At 63.8% G+C, this 20,364-nt stretch overlaps 3 protein-coding genes across 3 annotated transcripts in view; 2 read left to right on the forward strand and 1 right to left on the reverse strand.

Moving 5' to 3' along the window:
- PITPNM3 (PITPNM family member 3) overlaps positions 1–2,082 on the forward strand; it is a 68,749-nt gene extending 66,667 nt beyond the window's left edge. The window contains exon 20 of the mRNA XM_034989337.1: positions 833–2,082. Coding sequence (XP_034845228.1) covers positions 833–1,135 — 303 coding nt within the window. The 3' untranslated portion in view covers positions 1,136–2,082. The remainder of the gene's footprint in view (positions 1–832) is intronic.
- Positions 2,083–6,040: 3,958 nt separating this feature from the next.
- Positions 6,041–9,171, reverse strand: PIMREG (PICALM interacting mitotic regulator). Its single transcript, XM_034989345.1, has 3 exons — positions 8,548–9,171; positions 6,888–7,147; positions 6,041–6,403 (listed from the first exon to the last, which is right to left on the reverse strand). Exons 1-3 carry the CDS (start codon positions 8,839–8,841, stop codon positions 6,304–6,306), a joined length of 654 nt encoding a protein of 217 aa, XP_034845236.1. The 5' UTR covers positions 8,842–9,171; the 3' UTR covers positions 6,041–6,303.
- A 2,469-nt stretch (positions 9,172–11,640) lies between these two features.
- The window catches only part of AIPL1 (aryl hydrocarbon receptor interacting protein like 1), a 20,158-nt gene continuing 11,434 nt past the window's right edge, over positions 11,641–20,364 (forward strand). Inside the window, exons 1-5 of the mRNA XM_034989344.1 lie at positions 11,641–13,515; positions 14,089–14,268; positions 19,052–19,240; positions 19,833–20,009; positions 20,112–20,253. Of these exons, the coding sequence (XP_034845235.1) occupies positions 13,420–13,515; positions 14,089–14,268; positions 19,052–19,240; positions 19,833–20,009; positions 20,112–20,253 (784 nt within the window). The 5' untranslated portion in view covers positions 11,641–13,419. The remainder of the gene's footprint in view (positions 13,516–14,088; positions 14,269–19,051; positions 19,241–19,832; positions 20,010–20,111; positions 20,254–20,364) is intronic.

Below are 20,364 nucleotides of genomic sequence, written 5' to 3' on the forward strand. Positions count from 1 at the left end.
GACTGGGGCAGAGACGGTGCCCTCTCAGAGTGGGACCCGGGCAGAGACGGTGCCCCCCTCAGAGTGGGACCCGGGCAGAGACGGTGCCCCCCCCAGAGTGGGACCTGGGGCAGAGATGGTGCCCCCCCAGAGTGGGGCCCGGGCCAGAGATGGCGTTCCCCCAGAGTGGGACCTGGCCCAGGGACGGTGCCCCCCCCAGAGTGGGACCCAGGGCAGAGATGGTTTCCCCCCCAGAGTGGGACCAGGGGCAGTGCCCCCCAGAGTGGGACCCAGGGCAGAGATGGTTTCCCCCCCCAGAGTGGGACCCAGGCCAGATGCCCCCCCAGAGTGGGACCCGGGGCTTCTCAGGCCCTGATGCCCAGGTGTCCTGGGGCCTTGGTCACATCCGTAGGCCTGGCTGGGGCCGGAGAGCCTGCCCGTCAGGGCCCAGGTCCTGTAGCTGCTGCTGGTCCACAACCCACTTTCTGGGGAGCAGGGTGTGAGGACCCAGGGGGGCGATGGGCAGGAAGGCCGCCGTGGGGGCCAGGACCTGATGGAGTCCGTGGAGGAGGGGCTGGGTGATGGGACAAACTTGCATTTGGGGGATTTGGTGGCAAGGGACAAGGATCCCCCGTCAAGAACCCAGAGCTCTGTGCTTCCCAGGGGTGCGGATGGATGTGCTCAGAGGTTCGAGGTGGGCGGGGAGCTGTTCTGGGTCCTGAGCTCCCCATCCCACCAGGCTCCAGGGCACAGCTGCAGACCCGGTAGGGCGGGCGCGGGAGGCGTGGGGGCGGCAGCTCGCGGCTCTTCCTCCCGCCTGACGCCTGTGCCTCCCCCCCCCCACCGCCGGCAGTTCCTGAGCGAGGGCTACGCGGCCCACCTGGCGGCGCTGGAGGCCGGCCACCGCTCGCGCCCCAAGAAGAACAACTCGCGCATGATCCTGCGCAAGGGCAGCTTCGGGCTGCACGCCCAGCCCGAGTTCCTGCGGAAGCGCAACCACCTGCGCAGGACCATGTCGGTGCAGCAGCCCGACCCGCCCGCCAACCCCAAGCCCGAGCGGGCGCAGAGCCAGCCCGAGTCCGACAAGGACCACGAGCGGCCCCTGGCCGCGCTCAGCTGGGCGCGCGGGCCCCCCAAGTTCGAGTCGGTGCCCTGAGGGCCGGGCTGTGCGCAGAGCAGGGGGGCCCTGCCTGTGGGCCGGGGGGCTGCTTCTCCCCGAGACAGGCCTTTTCCTGCTTTTTCCCTCCCGTGTCTGTCCAGCAGTGTCCGACCAGAGCGGGGGGGACCCAGCCGCGCCCGGGGGTAGAGCCCAGGGTCTGTGTGCAGCCGCGACTGCCTCCCCGCGTGGGGCCCGTGACCGCAAGCCCGGGCCAGCGCTGGTGCGTGTGCGACGCCAGGGAGCCGGCCTGCCTGGAGCGGGAGGGTTGGGCGGAGTCGACCATCCTTCTGGGGCCCCGAGGCTTTGGAGGTGCCGGGCAGGCCCGGAGGGGAGAAGCCCCCAGACCGGGCACCAGCGGCCCCGGCGGGCACAGCTCCTGCCGGAGGGGCGAGCGGCATTTGCACCGCCCTCCCTGTGGCATCCCGGGTCACCGTCTTGGGCCTCCTGGCTTTCCTGGGGCCAAGTGGCCACCTTCTGCGAGTGAGAGGCTATCCCCTGGGTCCTCCTGTGTCCGCGGTGTCTGTCCACGGCCCTGGGGGGAGCGGGGTCTGGTGCTGACGGTCTGTTCTCCTGCGGCTGTCCATTGTCCCCGTCTTGTCCTCGGTACTGTCACCATTCTCCCGTGGCCCGTGAGGACAGTCATTCCTCTTCCCGGGGTCCTGCCTGGCGCCCTCCCTCCCCCGTGAGGCTGCGGCCCTGGGCTCTGGCCCAGCTGGGCTGCCTGTGAGCCCACTGCTCGCTCTCTCTGGGCCCTGCCTTGCTTATGGGATTGGACGGGTCTCCCCGCTGAGATGGGTGCGGGTTTCTGACTCCTGGGCTGTCTTGCACTAGGAGCCCCTCAGAGGGCCCAGGGTGCACGTTGCACGCAGTCTGAGAGGGGGCTCTGGGGGCCCCTCGCGGGCTCCGAGCACCCCACCAGTTCACAGGAAGCCCTTGCGGGGAGGGAGGGGGATGGGGAGGTGGGAAGGGGTCCCTGCTCCCCGGGGCGGTTTGCTTTGCACTGATGTCCGAACCAGGTGTCCCAGGAACAGGGACATCGCCCCAGAGGGCACTGATCTGACTCGCCCTCCCTAGCTCTGCTCAGACTGATTCTCCCTCTTGGCTCCTGGAGGGCACAGAGTTGACATCCCGGCATTCTGGGGGTTCATGTGATTTTGGCTCAAACTGTTGTATTCTCTTCCCTTCTGCCTGCCACTCCGCTGGGTTTGGTGCCCTTACCCTCCCCTGGCTCGTCCCCTGAGGTTGGCAGGGCTTGGCTCCCGGGGTGGGGGGCCCCTCAGGCCTGCCCAAACTGTCCTGCTGCAAGCCCCTGGCCGGGGGGCCTGGGTCCCTGCACTCCGCTGCTGTCCGGCCGGGCCCACTGCTGTCCCCGGGGCTGCCGCGGCCTGCTTCTGGGCCCTCTCTGGCCGTCCCCGAGGCTGGCTCAGCATCTCCAAGCGGGGCTGCGTCCGGCCGGGCTGCCCCAGAGCCCAGACCTCTGTATCCGCAACAGGCACCCACGTGAGCCCCGTGTCGCTTCCGCTCAGCGTCTACCTCTCACAGCTCCTGCGTGGCCCGCGTTCTCCCCGGACAGCGACCGCTCTGTGAATTGCCTGGCAAAGCGGGCATCCTGCTGGGGCCGGGGTGGGGGGTCCGGGCTCCCAGCCCCCAGCCCGCGCTCTCCGGGACGCGAGTCTTCTCCGGCACGGCCGGCTGGCCCGCTCCACCTGCAGGGCTGTCGGCACCGAGCCCAAGTCCTGGGCTGCTCCCTCTCTGGCCCTGCCTCCCGGGCTGCTCCTTCTCTGGCCCTGCCTCCCGGCGGTTCCCGGTTCACACGGGCCGCCCCTCCTTCCACATTCCATCCGCGGGGCGCTCTGTGAGGCGCCAGTGCTTAGGGCCTAGCCACGTCCACCCTTTCCAGAATATGCTCTGGATGGAGCGCGGGCAGACGGCCTGCCTCTCTGATGTTACACAGAAGCTGCTGATGTAGGTGATAAAGTCCTTAGTGGGAGTTCCTTCTTCCCGAGTTGGGCTTCCTCTGCTCTGCGAACCCCAGGCCGGAAGCCTGAGAGACAGAGACAGACGGAGACAGAGAGCGCCGGGACCCTGCAGGGGAACCTGCGTCCCGTGAGCAGGGCTCCAGGGCCTGGGCTCTGGAGCTGGGCTGGGGCACCCGGCCGGAGGCCACCCCCTTGCTGTCGGAGCTCGGAGGACCCATGCCCGCGATGCTGAAGGTGTACAGCAGGACGCGGTGAGCGGGACCCCCAGGAGCCCCAGCTGGGGCGCGTGCGGGGTGGGGTTCGGCAGCGGGAGGCTCCTCGGCTCTCCCAGAGACTAACCAACGCACTTCCTGTACCAGTGGCTTGTTCCGTTGTGTCCGTCCACTCCAGGCCGAGAAAAACAAAGCACCCAGTGGTGCTGTTCTCTGGAGGGGGCTTGCCTCTCCCCAGAGCAGTTCCGTGACCCGGTCTGGCTGTTTTCTAGAGAATCCTTCCAGTTCCCGGTGTGCCCGCTCCCTGGGGGCTGGGAACCTCTCTTCCTGCCTGACCAAAGCTCCTCGTCTCTCGTGTGGCATGTTTGTTCTTCCCGACCCGGGGCTGTGCTCGCCGGAGCGCTGCCTGCCCCCCTCGTCCGCACTCGCCCTGTTGGGGGCTCGGGGTGCACCGCTGGCTGGCGCCCGCTCTCCCGGCATCATGGGTTTTCTCTGGAAGATCTCGCGACTCCTCCCTTAGGCTCCACAAAACACGTATTTAAAAAAGTCAACTCTTTTCATGCTTTTGGATGAATGGCCCTCCTGTCTGGGTGCCGGGCCGCGGAAGAGCAGGTGTGGACCCCGCATTCCGGAGGTTGCCGGGGCGTGGGCTCCCTGAAAGAGGGGAGGCTGGGTCTCACGGTCTCGAGATGGTCCTTTTACTTCCTTGGAGCCCAGAGTCTGTGCCCCCGATGTGTCCTGCAGGCAAAACAGGGCGCCAGTTTTTGAAAGAAACCCAGTCCCATCGGGTGGGGAGGTGGCACTGGTTCTGCTCGGACGCCCCCCCCCTGCCAGCCTCGGTGCCGCCCCGCTCGGAGGGGCGCCCGGACTGCGGCGGAGCCTCGCAGCTTGCCCCCGCCTTAAATAACCAATTTCCCGCCGAATCCCGGGGGTTTGGGTGCCAAGTGCTCTGGAAACCTATTCTCTTTGGCTCAGCCAAAAGAAGCCACCCCTCCCTCTGGGCTTGGGGACACTTTCTTAAAAATCACAGCTAGGGTGACGTCCCCGAGCAGTAGCGAGGCCTGGCCCAGGTCCTGCCTTTGGGGCCGGGAGGGAACGCAGTGGGACCCCACCCCCACTGGGACGAGGATCGGCAGGTGACACCGAGGGGCAGGACAGGAGGCAGCCCGCTCGAGGGGCCTCCACCCCGGGACCCCACTGTCCTTTCCTATTTGTTTACTCCATGGCGGCAGCCTGTCTGACCTTGTCCGTGGTCTGGCTGTTCCTAAATGTGTGACTCTCAGTATTACTTGTGGTGGATGGTTCTGTGGTCAAAGAAAGGTTTACCCTACTCCTCATGGCTGCCTTGTACAAAATCCGTGAGGGAAGAAAATGTAAAATACCAGGTTTCTAACAGGACACACACCACATCACGGAGCTACAAGATTTTTACAACTGGTCTTGATTTTGACGTGAGCTGGTTTTTAACTCTCGGATGTTGTCACTTAAATAAAAACCTTATTTGCCTTTAAGGTGTTCTTGGTTCCGAGCGAAGCTGAGAGACCGTTCCTGCTCCTCGTGCTCCCCCCGAGCTGGGGCCCGGCCGCTTGGCCCAGGGAGGACGAGGGGAGTGCAGCCCTGCCGCCCCGCCTGGTGCGTGTGTGAGTGTGTGTGAGTGTGAGACACAGAGAACAGAAGTCACACTCAGAAGCAGAGTCTTTATTATGAAAAAGCAGTGTTATCTCCAGGGAAGTCACACGCTGGTTTCTTTCTAATAAAATGACAAAGCGGGTTCCTTAAATAAGTTACCGAGGGCAGAAGCCCCCACTGAGCCGTGCCACCCCTTCCCGCACACCCACGGCACTCTGTGCTGACGGCAAGTAGGGGTCTGTGGGCCCAGGGTCTCGGGGCTCTGGGGGGGCCGCGGGGACGGGAGCTGGGGTCCCTGGGCCGCCCAGGGGCTGATTCCTCGCAGGTCCCCCTCCTGGGTGCACGGCTCAGGGCTCCCCAGAATCTCTGCTGCCCGGGCTTCCCGCTGTAGACGCGCCACGGAGCTCGAGTGCGGCCTGAGTCTCCAGGCCCGGTGAGTCTCAGGCTGGGGCGGGCGGTCACGGGCAGAACCAGCTGTGGCCAGTTCTGAGCAGAGGCCCTTTGTTAGCAGGGGCCCGAGGGCAGTGCTTGGGAGCCCCGGGGGCACACACGGGCCCTGGTGTGAGGGAGTGGTGGTCAGATGTGGCTCCCTTCGTGCCCCCCTCCCCGCGCTCAGAGCAGGGACGTGGGGCCCCCACGGTCGTGCCCCCGGAGGCGGGAGCTAGGAGGCGGCCGGTGTGCTCAGCTACTGACGGGGTCGGTGAGGTCAGCAGCCCTCGCTCCAGGCGAGGGGAGACTCGCACACTTCCTGCCCTGCTGGGCCCATCAGCTCGGGGGGTTTTCCAGAAAAGACTCCGTTCTTGCACGTTTGTGCGTGAGGAAGAGGAGGAGGGCCCAGGGAAGATGCTCGGAGGAAGGCATTACCTGCAGGCACTGTCCTCCTCAGTCTCGGATGAGAGAAACGGTCATGTCGCCGCTAGAGGTGGGAGGGCGGGAGGGACCGATGCCGTTGGTGCCGCGGGCTCGAGGGGCCCTCCCGCCACGTCCCCAGAGCTGGCCGCGCCCCCCGCAGGAGCCCATCGTGGCCACTGGGTGGACGGGGGACTGGCCCCACGTTAGGGCAGCTGCAGACCCGAGGCTTGCCTCCAGGAGGGGGTCCTGAGCACAGACCAGAAACTCCCTAGCGGCCACGGAGCTCTTCCCAATTCCACGGGCAGGCAGGAATTGGGGAGCCATGGGGAATGTTGGAGGAAGGGCAGGTCTTCCAGGAAGCAGGTACCTGGCCTGGGGGGGTTCCAGGTGATGGACAAACGTGGCACCAGGAAGGCCCAGAGAGGGGCAGGGGCAGGCCAGGGTCACACAGCAGGTCAGACCCAGGGGCAAAGATGGCCCCAGAAATGCCGGCTCACCTCTCCTCAGCCACGATGGCCTCGTCTGGCTCCTGGGACAGCTGCTGGAGACGCTGAAGTCCTGCTCCCACAGGCTCTAGGTCGCCGTCAGACTCGCTGAAACAAGGAAAAGCCGCCCCCGAGACTCGCGGAAACCTGTAGCCAGCACCCCCCCCAAGTGGCACTGGGCCGGGCGTGCAGGCCGGGGAGATGCCCGGGGAGCTGGGAACACCTGTCCCAGGCCCTCCCCTCCCCCCAGGAAGTGACATCGGTGCCACTTGGAACGCCAGGCACAGAATAGAAAGCGCAAGGCCCGGAAGGTCAAGGGCAGGTGACCTTGCAGACAGGCCAGCCCTGCTGTTGCCCCCTTGGAACCTGAGCCTCGGCCTCCAGAGGGCTTTCAGACTTGCTTTGGGCTCGCCGGGAGGCTCGCGTCTTTGACCGATAGGGAAACTGAGGCCCTGGAGAACCCCCCCCCCGGGCCCCCCGCCAGCCGGGGCAGAGCTGGGCCAGAGCATGGCTGCCGGCAGCTCAGGTGCCCCTGGCAGCCGCGGGAGGGGGCCCAGCTCGCGTTGGGGGCGCCAGGCACTGCTCCCCTTACCTGGGGGAGCGGAGGGGCTCTGTCGAGGAGTAGGGACTGCGGAGGGCGGCCTCCCTCCTGGGCCGCCGCAGGGGGTAGGCGCGTGGGCCCCCGTGGGCAGGGAGCTGGTGACCGTCCCTCTCCCACGGGTCCAGGGCCACGTAGGCGTGGGCGGCTCCAGACAGCCGGGCGCTCTGCTGTGCCCCCCTCCGCCGCCTCCTGGCTCTCACCCGGGTCTCCGCCAGCCACGTGGTGCCACTGTGGCAGGACTCCTGGATTCTCTGTGGCGGGTACAGGGAGAGCTGAGCAGGGACCAAAGCCAAGCGGGCACCACTCCCAAGTGTCCCGGCTGTACCTCCCGCCCCTCGGCCCCCCAGCGGGCCTGCGGACCCCGGCAGCTCCGGGTCCCGGGTCCCGGGTCCCGGGGGAGCATGAGTCTGCTGCAGCCGCCACCTCAGAACCACCCGGGGAGTGAGTGCGCTGCTCAGAGTCCGCGTTCACCCAAACCCTCTCCCGGGACCCGTAACGACCCGGCTCTCCCAGCAAGGCCCAGAGCCCAGGCCTGCCCCCCAGGACCCGCCTCTGGTCTCACACACCAGTTCACCATCCACGCTGGTGCAGTCTTCTGCAGGGCCAGCTCTCGGGACGCTCAAGGGCTCGGAAGCCCTCCTGGGCTCCTCACTGCCTACGGGGGCAAGCCTGAGCCCTGGGGTCTCTCGGACCCGCCGGGGCTCCTCTCAGCCAGAACGTCTGCCCGGCAGAGCCAGAGGCCAGAGGTTAGACTAAGACCCAAGTTCCACGTGGTGTGTGGTGTGGCCGTGGGCGGACCGTCTCATTTCACGTCTCTGAGCCCCCAGGAATAAAACCGTCCTGGGGCTCCTACAGATGAGACTGACATTTGGCTCAGAGACCTCTCAGCGGAGGGTCTGTGGATTTCAGATCCCCGGTCAGACCCCAAGGAGATACCCACCCCCATTCTTTCCTTGGGGGTCGGTCCATCCTTGCGGCTTCTGTCCCTCCTAGGTGACACCTTCCCTCATTTTTGGGTTTGAAGACCCGTTCACCTGGAAAGCCCACAGGTACTCCACACTTGTCACCTGACTCGAATCCCTGCAGACCTACCTTTGAGCCTCTGCAAGGCCAGGCCCCCAGGCCCCTCGGAGGTGAATCTGCTTCTCACCCTCTACCACCTAGCTGAAGAACAGTACTAATATGCTAATCTGGCCGGATTCCAACCCTGTTGAAAATCCTCCCCCTGGCTCCCAGTCGCTCCTGGGAGAGTCTAGAAACACCTCCCGCCCGGGACCCCTGCCCTTCCCGTCCTCGCTCTCTGCCCTCTGGCCACACCCAGACTTCTCTTCTGCGTCTCGCTGTCCCCCAGCTCTGGATCTGGACTCAGGCTATTTCGCTTGCCTTACAACCTCCTCCCACTGCCCCTGTCCTGGGTGGTTCCGTGCAGTCACCTCCTCTGGAAGCCCTCCTGTGTTGGTGTCCCCCCATTTCGCCCTTGCTTGCCACCCTACCACAACGCAGCTGTATCGTCTTGCGTCGTGGGGCTCGGTTCCCCTGGACAGTGCACCTGTCCTCATGGGGTTGCCTCCTCACGGCGGCCCTTGGAGGCCTCAGCCGTCTGGCACCACGGAAGCCTGAGCCAAGGGACAGTTGACGTCGCCCGCCTTACCTGGGACACGGCACCCAGGGCGTTCTTCGCTGAGCGAGCCGCAGCCTGGAGGCCCTGCTGGCCTGGCTTGGGGCTTTCCAGGCGTTTCCAGGAGGGCCCTGCGCCGAGGTTGAGACTGACCGCTCTCAGGGGCAGCCTCCTCTGGAACTGTCTGCACAGGGAGCCCAGGGCCCCCCCGGAGGTCTCCGGATGGCAGGCGGCCCGCGGCAGCACCTCCTTCCCCTCCAGCAGTTGCTGGTCCTGGAGCGATCTCGGCTGCACCGAGGCCCCCACGCCCGGCCACTTGGAGGCCATCTGCCTGGGCAAGAGTCTGTTCAGCCCACCAGAGCCTGGGGAGGAGACCAAAGGGCAGGTCAGCAAGGCATCCCCTTACCTCCCCAGGCCCCACGGACACGCAGGCGGCCCGGGCTGGGCGTGGAGGCCCTTGGCAGCCGTGGGTGCGGGAAGCAGGGTGCTTCCTGGAAGAGGGGTCAGCGAGGCCCAGAAGAGGGCGGAGGGGGCACGTGCCGCTCCGCGCGTCTGCGGGTGTCTACAACGGCTGTCTTCCCCTCCAGCCTCCTTTCGGCCTCGGACTCCAGCGGGGGGCGGGCAGAGTCCGGGCCGGCCCTCGCCGAGCCTCCCTGCGCCGGGGCCCCATCGGCGGCCCCTTCGCGAACGCCGCGCGGACCCCCCGATCCGCATCTTGCGATCCCCGGCCGGCCCCGCATGCGCGCCCGGCCTGCCCGAGCCCCCCGCCTCGTCCGGGTCCCGCGGGAACGGAAGGGCCACCGAGTCCCCGGGACGCACGCACCCAACAGCCCCCGGCGCCGCCCGCACGCCCCGCACGGCCGCTCCGCGCGCACCCGGCCGGTTTGAAACTCCGCGCGGACCCGCCCCCCGGGCCGTCCTCGTAGCTGATTGGCCGCGTCCCCGCAGCGCGGCCGCGCCCGGGATCCGATTGGCCCCCGCCCTCGCGGCGGGAATGCTGCCCTCCGATTGGCTGGCCGCCCCCTCCACGCCGCGGGCCGCGCCCCTTTGTCCCCGCGGCCCGGCCCCCGCCGAGGGGGTGTGTCCCCGGTGCGCTCGCGAGGTGCCCGCTCCCGCGCGTGTGTCTCTGTCTCCAGCCCTTGCCCTGCGTTCCCCAAACGCGCCCCCCCGCACTCTGGACCCTGGAGGATCCTGGAGGAGGGGACAGACTAGGATAGGCCGGCCCCCGCCCTCCTCCAGGGCAGCCCCCCATCCAGGGCGAGGCCTCCCCCCCCAGCATCCGAACAAGCTCCAGACCTCCCCCTTTAGAAAGTCCCTCCCTGCTTCCCGCGACCCCAGGGCCACCCTGCCGCGCCCCCCCGGCTTCCCCGCTGCGGACCTCACCCGGCCCTCGGGCCCCTCACCGCGTAGCTCTGTCCCAGGCCGCGACAGGGCTCCCCGCCGGGCAGCGCGCCCCCTCTCCGGCGGGGGCTCCATCGGCGCTCCCCGTAGCTCTGCGCCGGCCGCTGCAGAGCTGGGGGACCCCAGTCCCCGGGCACAGGGACTCTCCTCTCCCCGGCGGGGGCGGGGGGACGCGCGCCCCAGGTGCTGGTGTGCCTGACGAGCCCTCCGTGGTGACCTCACGCGGCAGCCTAGGAGTAGACCAGGAAACAGGTCTGGCGAGGTGAGGTGGGCCCCAGTGGCCCTCAGGTAGGGGCCGGCGGGATTCCCCGAGTGGGGAACCAGGGGCCCTGCACCCACTCCTCAGATCTAGCGTGTGCCGAGAGACCAGCGTCGATGAACCGAGGAACCAATAATCAAAGAAAATGATGACACAATGAAGGCGCCCACATGGCCCGTTTACAGCTCAGGCCTAGAGAATGAGCCAAGGGAGCAGAGAATGTGCTTGGGGGGGCTCCCGGCACAGGGGGCCGGCACCCACGGTCGGACACCCAGCCCACAGGTGTGTAAGTGAGACAGAAGTTTCCGGAAGCAATGTTGGACTCTGAGCAGTGTGCTGTGATTCTCTGCTTGGCTGTTTCATCGCCTGACCAGGGCTCTGCCTTCCCCCCGCCTTCCGCGCGCTGAGGCTGACTTGTGGCCTGTTGGGGACAGGCTTGCGGGTGGTACTTAGGGGATTCGATTCCTGCCTTTCACCAGTGACGCGGGGGTGGGGGGGGAGCGAGTGCCCGTTGTTCTCCCGAAAACTAACCTGCGGCTCAGTGAAGGGGAAACAGTCTGAGCTCCGAGGGGCTGGTCCCCACTGTGTCCGGCCATCACAGGACAGCCTGCATCCGTCCAGCCTGAGCCCGGGCCAAGCCCACAGAGGAGGTGCTATTTTTACTCCCATTTCGGATGGCAGCGCAGATTGGGAAGGTGACGTGTCTGGCCCAACACGGAGGGCAGTCAGAGCTGGAACAGAAACCCTCGCGTGTCCGGCTTCCCACCCCGAATGCTTAACCGTCGTGGATCGTGGGATCTCCCCAGGGTCAGGCGTGAATGGAGGGATGCTTGACGGGGCCCCCTGCCCACGTGGGGCTTTGCGCCCCCTCCCTCAGAACGTCCCCGGCAGCCCGGGTGAAGGGACAGCAGTGTCTGTGGCAACGAGGGGAGGAAGAAACGTCTTCTTCTGAATGAGAGGCTCTCATTCAGAGGCCAGGCGGGGGAAGGAGAGGGGGTGTGCTGAGGGGGGCAGGCTCCTAGTGGAGGGGTTGCAGGAGGGGACAGGGGCTCTGCGGAAGGAGACAAAGCCAGTCCCAGGCAGAGACTTTGGGGGGTCCAGCCCCACCCGTGCCTCTCTTGGAGAGGAGGGTGGAGGAGGAGAGGAGGAGGGGCCCCAGCCCTGCCCTGTCCTGGGCGGGGCTCCCTATCCAGCCGCAGAGTTTCCTGCCAGTTCCCGTGACCTCCTAGAATGGTCGGTGCTGGAAGAAGCAGACACAACACGGTGCCAGACGCCACGAGTGAGGCGTGCTCGGGGTGAGGAAGGGGAGGAAGGGGTGTGGGGAACCCCATGTGAGCGGGGGCCGCGCAGGCTCCCCCAGGCATGCGGGGGTTTTAGGGGAGGAGCTAGGGGACAAAGTGCAGGGTGGAGGGGGGTGGCGAAGCTTTCCAACACAAGGGCCTGCCAAGGCCAGGGTAGGGGCCTGGGCACCACCTGCTTCTAGGCCAGAGGGAGGACTGAGGGCCCGCCCCCTGGGGCAGGCAGCCTGGGGCAGGGGTTGATCCACTGCGGGGAAGGAGCCTGGGCTATTCCTGAGAGTGGCAGAAAGCCTTTGATGGGTTTTAAGAGGGGTGGGGTTATTAGACTTGCCTCTCCCTGAAGTCCCTTAGGAGGTTAGTCTGGGGGCCCATCTGGAGGCTGTGGCCTGAACACCTCCTTCTTCTGGCCTGCGTTTCAACAAGCACCCCCCAACCCCACTCCCACCCCTGCCTACCGGGGGCTCAGATCTATCTGATCTACCCCGCCGTCCCCCATGCCTCTCGACCCTCTCCACCCTCTAGAGCAGAGCGATCAGTCAGCTTTCTCTTCCACCGCGGATTACATCAAGAAATCAGTCGTCTAGCATGATGCACACATACAAAGCCAACAGCCACACCACCCTCATGGGGGGAGGGGACAGCATTGCCAGGACCCCAGAAGCAGCCCCCCACTCCCACCCCTGAGTCCTGCCTCCATCTCTCCCTCCCCCGACTTTCATGGTAATCACTTTTATTTCCCTTTGTACTTTCAGCATCTGACCTCCCGTCTTGCTTCCTATGCGTTCGGACCCCTCTAGGTTGCTGTGTGGCTAGGGAAGGGCGGGACAGAGGAGAAGGACCCCAGGACCCCGGCACCCGAACACCCTGCCTGCAGGGAGGGCTGGATCTGGGCCCTTGGGGGTCTGAGCACCCCGGGACGGGGCCTGGAGGGGCCTGATCCAGCTGCCCCAGTCTGGGTTTGGGCGCTCAGTCTTGGTCTCCTCTATGCCAGTGGTTCTTCGTGGGAGAATTTGGGGGGCTGGGTTTGGGGTCCCACTTGCTGCTCCAGGGGAGAGAGGCAGGGGAGATGGATCTTCACGTTTCGGGGGGACGAAGGAGTTAAGGAGGGTGGCAGACACCCAAGGCCGCAGGTCAGGAAATGAGAGGTGGGGTCAGCGGCTCTCTGTGGCTCCTGACAATCCAGTGTTCCATCCCTCTCTGCAGCGCCCCTGTCCCTTCCCGCTCTCAGTCTGGGGTCACCCAGAGGAAGGACCCTGGGAGCCCGAGCACAGCAGCTTCCACTGGCCACAAGGTGGCGCCAGACACCACATCTTCAGGCCACCTGTCACGGAGGCCAGAAAGGGGATCCCAGGTGCAGGGACTGAGTTCTCCCGGGGACCCAGGGCACAGGGATGAGGAATGAGACCCTCCAGCGGGGAAGAGAGAGCCCTGTTCCCCACCTCCAGGACCTGGAGTGGGGGCTGGAGTGGGGCTGGGGGGCGCCCTTAACTTTTCCCAAACCTGCCCCTTCTCTTACCCGTTTTAGAGCCCCCCAGGCCAGAAACCTGGTTTCCCCACCCCCCAGGATCACATCCTCTCCTGCATAGAGTTTGGGGGGAGAGGAGGAGGAAAGAGGCAAGAGGGAAGGCAGGGACCGTAGAGACCACAGGGCCTTGGCACGGACACCGGGTCCTGTTCCCCTTGGCTGGCCTGAGGCCTCTTTCCTGCCACACCCTCTCCCCGTCTTCTCTGAGAACACTCGGGCTGCTTTCTTCTTGGGATGGGAGAAAACCAAAGGTGGGTGTCAGGTGGGGGCCTCACATCACCCTGAGGAGCAGGCGCTAGGCGCCGCCCGGCTTACTCCTGGCTCACACCCGCCCCCGGGGCAGGGCCAATCCCGGGGTCTGGGTGTCTTCCTCCTGGGAGATTATCTCAGCCTGAGCCCGACACCTCCCTGGGCCGGGAGCCATGGATGCCGCTCTGCTCCTGAACGTGGAAGGGGTCAAGAAAACCATTCTGCATGGAGGCGCAGGGGAGCTCCCAAACTTCATCACGGGGTCCCGGGTGAGTGGGCCTCCTCTCCCCGTACCAGACGGGGCCCCCCACGGCAGCCTTCTGCATTCCTGCTGTGCCTCTTTCGGCTTTGCCAAAACAGGGCCAGGAGGGCCCTTCCCAGAATTATCAACCCCTGAGCTTCTGGGAAACTCGGAATTGGTGCCCACTCGCTGGACGTTTTCGATACTGGCAAATTAAATTCTGGCGTGGGCTGGGGGCAGGGCTTTGGGAATTTTCTGGAGCCCCAAATGTTGAGTTGAAAAGAGAGGCCCTCAGGGTTCACGGTTTTGTCCACAAGTCTCTGGTGGGCTTCCCTGGATGACGGTGGCATGGCGGGGTCTGTGGCCCCAGATCCAGGGCTTCTGTAAGCAAGGCCCTCCGGACCCACAGAGCTTCCAGGCAGTGGGACGGGGTCCTCTGGGCAGGGGGGGTTTCCCAGCCCCGGCGAGTGCAGGCAGCGGGGGGGTAGCTGTGGGGTCTGGGCATCTGGCAGGGGTGGGGCGAGTGGAGCCCCGAGGACAGCCGCGTGAGCGACAGTGGGAGGTTGTGCTTAAGACCAGCGTCCCCCCTCTTGCTGACCAGGTGATCTTTCACTTCCGCACCATGAAATGCGACGAGGAGCGGACGGTGATAGATGACAGCAAGCGCGTGGGCCACCCCATGCACATTATCCTCGGGAACATGTTCAAGCTCGAGGTCTGGGAAGTACTGCTGACGTCCATGCGGCGAGGCGAGGTGGCTGAGTTCTGGTGTGACTCCATCGTAAGTAGGCCACGCCCGCCCATGCCGCCCACGCCACCTGCAGGGCTTGCCCGCCCCTTTGCGGGGCTGCTGCCTTTCAGCCAAGTGGGGTGAAAGCAAAACCCTGCACCCTCTCCCTCTGCCACTGGGCACGTGGAGGGGAGTCACCCAAAACCACAAGCCCCCAGAGTGACCGTCGGTGTCGTGGCTGGCCGGGACGACGTGGCACCAGGGCCGTGCCCACACACGATTACCGGATCCTGGGCACTTTTGGCCACTGGTCACTTTCCCGCCCTCCTCCCGGCTTCCGTGAGCCATCTAAAACTATTTGCAAATCTGTGGCCCTCCTGGGATCGCCTCCTCATTCTGTGGTCCAGATAGAAATGGGCCACAGAACATTTAAACAAACATTTCTTTTTTAAAAAATATTTTATTTATTTATTTTTGCGAGAGAGAGAGAGAGAGAGAGAGAGAGTGCGCGCGCACAAGCCCAAGCTGGGGGGAGGGGTAGAAGGAGGAGCAGATTCCCCAGTGAGCAGGGAGCCCGATGTGGGATTCGATCCCAGGACCCTGGGATCATGACCTGAGCCGAAGGCAGATGCTTGACGACTGAGCCACCCAGGAGCCCCAAACAAACATTTCTTATGGAAACTTTCAAACATATACAGAAGTCGACAGAAAGTGCAGAGAAGTCCTCCGCACCCACCCCCCATGCCAGCCACCGTGGACCCCAGCCAGGCTGGCTTCCTCTACCCCTGTCCCCTGCTCTTCCTTATCCCGCAAGGTTAATTCACGCTCCAGACTCCCTACCGTTACATCTAAAAGTACTAAAATTTGTATCTGTAAAAAGGGTATCAAAGTAACATCACCTCAATATCATTATTACATTTTTTTAAAACCCCAATAATTCCTTCACGCCAATTACCCTCTGGTACTGTTCAAATTTCTCCAGGCGTCACCTCATTTACTCTTTGTGGTTGGTTTGTTCCAGTCTGGACCCAAACAAATCTGTGCACAGGGCTTTGTGGGTGCGTGTCTCGGGGCTCTGTTTCCTTCCTTGTTTTTCCCTTGACATGGATTTGTTGAAGGAATTGGATCACTTGTCCTACAGAAGTCCCCACATTCTGATTTTGCTGGTTGCTTTGCCATGGGATTGTCTGCCATGTTCCTCTATCCCCACAGTTTCTAGAAATTGTGCTGCATGCTTCCCACTAGGCAGCCTTCCCCGTCTGCTGGCCTCTCCAGCCGGGAGGCGTCTTGTTACCGTGATCGGCTGACAGGTTGAGATGCCGCCAGCCCGATCCAGCCATTACGAAGCTCCCCCTTGGCTTTCACCTAATGGGCCCACCAGCCGTTGATGGCGGATGCTCAGACCCATCCCTTCATCGGGCGCCGCTGACCTTTCGAAGGAGCAATTTGGGAGAGAGAGACAGAGAGATCTGAGTTTGAGCTCTGCTCTGTCACTTGGCTGGGTGGCCCCGGGGAAGTCCTTTCTCTATCCGGCACTCTATTTCGTTCATCTATAAATAAGGGAAACCGTACGCTAAGCGGCTGTTGAGGGGATTACAGGACGTGGTGGTGGCTAAGAAAAGTCATAGTACCGGGAGATTGAAAAGTGCTTGCAGAATTTCAGAGACAGACTCCCCCGTTTTGCTGATGAGGAAGCGTAAGAGGCAGAGAAGGAAAGTGACTTGCTCTGGGTCAGACAAGTTAAGGGACACGGTCAGGGTGGGATCCCCGGTCCCCTCACTGCCCATCCGGGGCGGCTGCCCATCATAGTGGGGAGCCAGGCTGCAGTTCCGTTCTCTACCGCTAGGGGCGCCCGCCCGCCTTGTCCCTTATTTCTTGACTCACCTGGCAAATAATAGGTGAGCGACTTTTCTTTGCCTACCGGCGTCTGTGTTGTTTTTCGTCCTGGTGCTTAGAAAGATGTTAAAGGTGTTTTGTTTTTAACAAGCCAAGTCTTCAGAAAATGGGCTTTTTTGTGGCTTCACATAGTTTAAAATATCTATCTAAAGTAATATCTTTGCTTACAGTGAGGATGCCCTGCACGTTTTAGACCCACGCGCACCTGTCATTCAGGCCGCAGGGTAGACAAGGCTTGGCCACCAGCGAGGGCCCTGCCTCCATAGGATGCATGTTCGCTAACGCAGGAGAGCTGAGTGCATGGAGGGTTGCCGATAAATCCTGGATTGGTTGATTGATTTGTTGTCCGCAGAGCTTCCCCTAAAGTGAGCACGGCTGTGTGTCATGTGCCGTCTGCGTCCTTTTGGCCACAGTCACAGGAGGGCACTGCCCACCTCACTAAGCATCCACCCATCGTGGTCTGTCTGCGCCTATCTATCTGAAAACGTTCACTGGGCACCAGCTTTGGACTCTGCTGTGTGTTAGGAATGAAACAGACCAAGTTCTGCCCCTCAAGGAACCTCAGTTCTTGGAGGAGGAGTGAACATTCGAGCAATTTTGAGGCAGGGCAGCCAGTCCCATGACGTAAGCAAGTGAGGGGCAGACTGCTTCGGGGCCACAGGAGATGGGCAACTAATTCTTTAGGGTCTTGGGGGAACATCTCCAAGATGACATCGAACTGGGTATTGAAGGATGCATAGGAGTTCACCAGGTCTGCACGTAGGGAGCGGGTGGCATCCAGGCCAGGAAGTGTGAAAAGGTTTGGCATGCTTAATTTGCTTAGCCCCTTTCCCCTCCGGGGGCATCTCTCCATTTAAGAATCTGAGTTTTAGAAAGACGGCAGCAGTCAGTGGGATGATCATTTTGTTCGACAGAGGACTTAGGAGGGCTTGGCTTTCCCCCAGCAGTGCTGCTCATCACTCCCTGCAGAGCCCTCCTCCTGGACAGTCCTCATCGGAGGACTGAAGAGCAGGGGGCTTTCTCCCTCCCTCCCCTGCCCCTACACCAGGGAGGCAGGGCCAGTGAGGAGCTGGGAGCTTCTGCCACGCCCCCACCCTCGACAGGATGCTGGTCTCTGTGTGGGACTTTTGCGATGGTGCCCGGGATTGTGAGGCCACGGGTTGCAAACTCAGATTCCTCGAGGAGCCAGGAGCTCTGGCTGACTGCAGATCATCTGCCTCATCCAAATGGGGCAGCCAGTCCTCAGCTCCGACTGGATGGTCGCCTTGTGAAAGGGGCAGCCCCGGCGGCTGGCCGTTCTGAGTTCTTAAGCTGAGCTGGAAGTCTTCATGAGCATGAGAGCTCCCTCAACATCTGAATGTTGGTGAACTAGTCATAACGGCTCCACGAGGTGAGGAGTAAGACAAAACCAATCTGCGAGCTGAATTTGGCCCATGGCTCACCAGCTTGCAGCCTCCGGTGTAGACAGCCCTGCAGACAGGACACTCGGTGTGGGGGTCCCGGGGCCCCCTGCCTCGGCCACAGGCCTGGTCTCCGTCCCCAGCGCTGGAGGCGAGCTCCACAGAGCCCCACGTGTGGTTCTGGCCGCTCTGCGGCCCCCAGCCAGGCAAGCTGGCCTCCAGACTGACACAGTCTGGAGTCCTCCTTGCTCCCTCCCTCCAAGGAGGTGCCACCCGGCTGGGCACAGGACTCGGGACCTTCTTCTGGCCTTCCTCCTCCTTCCTGGATTTTTTTTGGGCTCCTGGTGGCACCCCCAGCCCACCGTGCTGCCCTGAGCTCTACTAGAGCGAGGGTGTGGGTGTCTCATGGGACAAGTCTTTACCCGAGGTCCTGCCCAGGCAGCCACCCGGCCTTGGGGCCCGATTGCTCAGTGCACTTGCCGGGGACGTGGGGCCTGGGAGCTGGGGCCACCTGTAGGGCCAGGAGTGGCCTCTCCCTCGGCCAGTTGCAGCTGGGCCTCTCCCTGCCGGTCAGCCTGGATCCCGGCGGGATTAACTACCAGCTGGCGGCCTCTCTCACAGAGGAGCCTCCGCAGGGCTTTCTGGGCTAATCCCAGCTGCAGGGGGGTGGGGGGAGGCTGGGAGGCCTGACCTTCATCCCCACACTGGTGACTTGGAGGACAAGCTGAACTGTTTCCGCCCCTTCAGGTCCTGGAGCTGCCGTGAGGGTGCCTGAGACGGGCCGTTTCTGAACCCCGTCCACGCAGAGTGGGGCTCTCAGAGACAGCTCACAGATGGGCAAGCTGAGGCCCAAGGGGCTGGTTTTCCCAGCCCTCCTCCACCCCGAGGGCGGCAAGCCCCGAGCCCGGTGCAGGGGGAGGCTGGGATGAGCTGGGCCTCTACCAGTCCACCTCTAACCCATGAACCCAGCTCCACGACCACAGGTACGGCTGAGGGGAAGGAGCTCAGACAGGTATCCAGGCTCACTGCTATTCAGCAGCACCTTGGGGCTGCCGATCCGGCCCCTGGCCCCTGGGGCCTGCTCCCTCCCCGACTCCCCACACTTCCCTCCCTGCAGGTCACCGACCCACGGGCTCAGGTCTCTCCGGGAGAGAAATAGGTCAGGGCTGACCACAAGGGCCAGCAAGAGGCAGCATGGCCCTGAGATGAGAGCGTGTCCTCTGGAGCCGGGCATGAATCCTGGCTCCGTCATTTCCTAGCTCTGTGACCTTAAGCAAGTTACTTAATGTCTCTGGGCTCCAGTGTCCCCACCTACAGAAGGGGGATAAGTGCCTCCCTCTCTGGGGCATCTGAAGGATGGAAGGAGCTAACAGAAGGACCTGGTAGAGCAGTCGGCCTGGAACACGGCGCAGCGCGTGCAATCAGCAGGAACAACCATGGGACAGGGGTGGCTGAGGCAGGACTCAGAGCGGGGCTCCGTGTGGCCCGGCTAGCTCCGAGCACACAGGCCAGATGCCATCGGCCGTCCTTCCTCCCAGCACACAGGGGTCTACCCCATCCTGTCCCGGAGCCTGCGGCAGGTGGCGGAGGGCAAGGACCCCACGGAGTGGCACGTACACACGTGTGGGCTGGCCAACATGTTCGCCTACCACACACTGGGCTACGAGGACCTGGACGAGCTGCAGAAGGAGCCGCAGCCTCTGATCTTCGTGATCGAGCTGTTGCAGGTGTGCCCTGGGGATGGGGCGGGCGGAGCGCTGTCCCAGCCTCAGGGAGCGTGCGGGGAGCCCCGCCTCGCTGGTCGCTGGGCGTCACCCGCTTTCTCTCTAGAGCACGAGAGGGCTCGTGAACCACAGCCATGTTTGTGGGGTGGTGGGAGAAGGTCCAGCCCGTGTGGGGACTCAGCTTATGGCCAAGGATGAGGTTCAGCCCAAGGGCTACATGGGGGAACAAATAAGAGGATTGTGTCACAAAAGGGCCTTTGTGGGCCTGCTAGGACAGTTGTGCGGTTTGTGCACTGCACAAGGGCCTCACCTCTGAGGTGCTCATTATAGACCTTGTAGATCTGAACTTTTCTGATGACAGTTTTCCAGCAGATGGCAGTAAAGTGTCTTGTTCTAGCCAAAGGAGTATGGAGACAGTCTTCTGAATATTGGAAGTCAAGTGTTGACAAAGGGCTGTCTATTCCTAACTTGCACAAAGGTGCTCATTTAAGGCGGGGCCCCGTGGCTTCCGTCCCCTTTGTATATGGATGTGGCCAGCTGCGGGGACACAGGTTCCCGGGGTCCCCGCCTCACCCGCCTGCCGCTCTCGGGCCAGGTCGAGGCCCCGAGTGAGTACCAGAGGGAGACGTGGAGCCTGAACAACGAGGAGAAGATGCAGGCGGTGCCCATCCTCCACGGGGAGGGGAACCGCCTCTTCAAGCTGGGCCGCTACGAGGAAGCCTCCAGCAAGTACCAGGAGGCCATCGTCTGCCTGAGGAACCTGCAGACCAAGGTGGGGGGCTGCCCACGGGGCCGGCGCAGGCCGGGGGGCAGGGTTAGGGTTAGCAGGGCGGCCCAGCTCACGGCAGGCAGGCGTGCCCCCCCACCCCTGCAGGAGAAGCCCTGGGAGGTGCAGTGGCTGAAGCTGGAGAAAATGACCAACACCCTGATCGTGAACTACTGTCAGTGTCTGCTGAAGAAGGAGGAGTACTACGAGGTGCTAGAGCATACCAGCGACATCCTGCGGCTCCACCCAGGTGCGCGCCCGGGGGGCGGGGGGCCGCACTCCGGCTGTGTGCCAGGAGCCAGGCACGGGGGTTCCCTGCACTCCTCACCTCCTTCGGTGCCGGGGACGGGGGCCTGGAGCC

Source organism: Mirounga leonina, unplaced genomic scaffold (genome assembly GCF_011800145.1).
Source record: "Mirounga leonina isolate KUSES-001 unplaced genomic scaffold, KU_Mleo_1.0 Mir_488, whole genome shotgun sequence".
NCBI classification, from domain to species: domain Eukaryota; kingdom Metazoa; phylum Chordata; class Mammalia; order Carnivora; family Phocidae; genus Mirounga; species Mirounga leonina.

Excerpts from the sequence above, each read along its gene's own strand:
- PIMREG (XM_034989345.1), bottom strand. The coding sequence starts at position 8,841 with ATGGCCTCCAAGTGGCCGGGCGTGGGGGCCTCGGTGCAGCCGAGATCG. Across the intron at positions 7,148-8,547 it reads CCCTGGGTGCCGTGTCCCAG|AGAATCCAGGAGTCCTGCCA; the intron begins GTAAGGCGGGCG and ends TACCCGCCACAG. Across the intron at positions 6,404-6,887 it reads GAGCCCCTCCGCTCCCCCAG|CGAGTCTGACGGCGACCTAG; the intron begins GTAAGGGGAGCA and ends TCCTTGTTTCAG.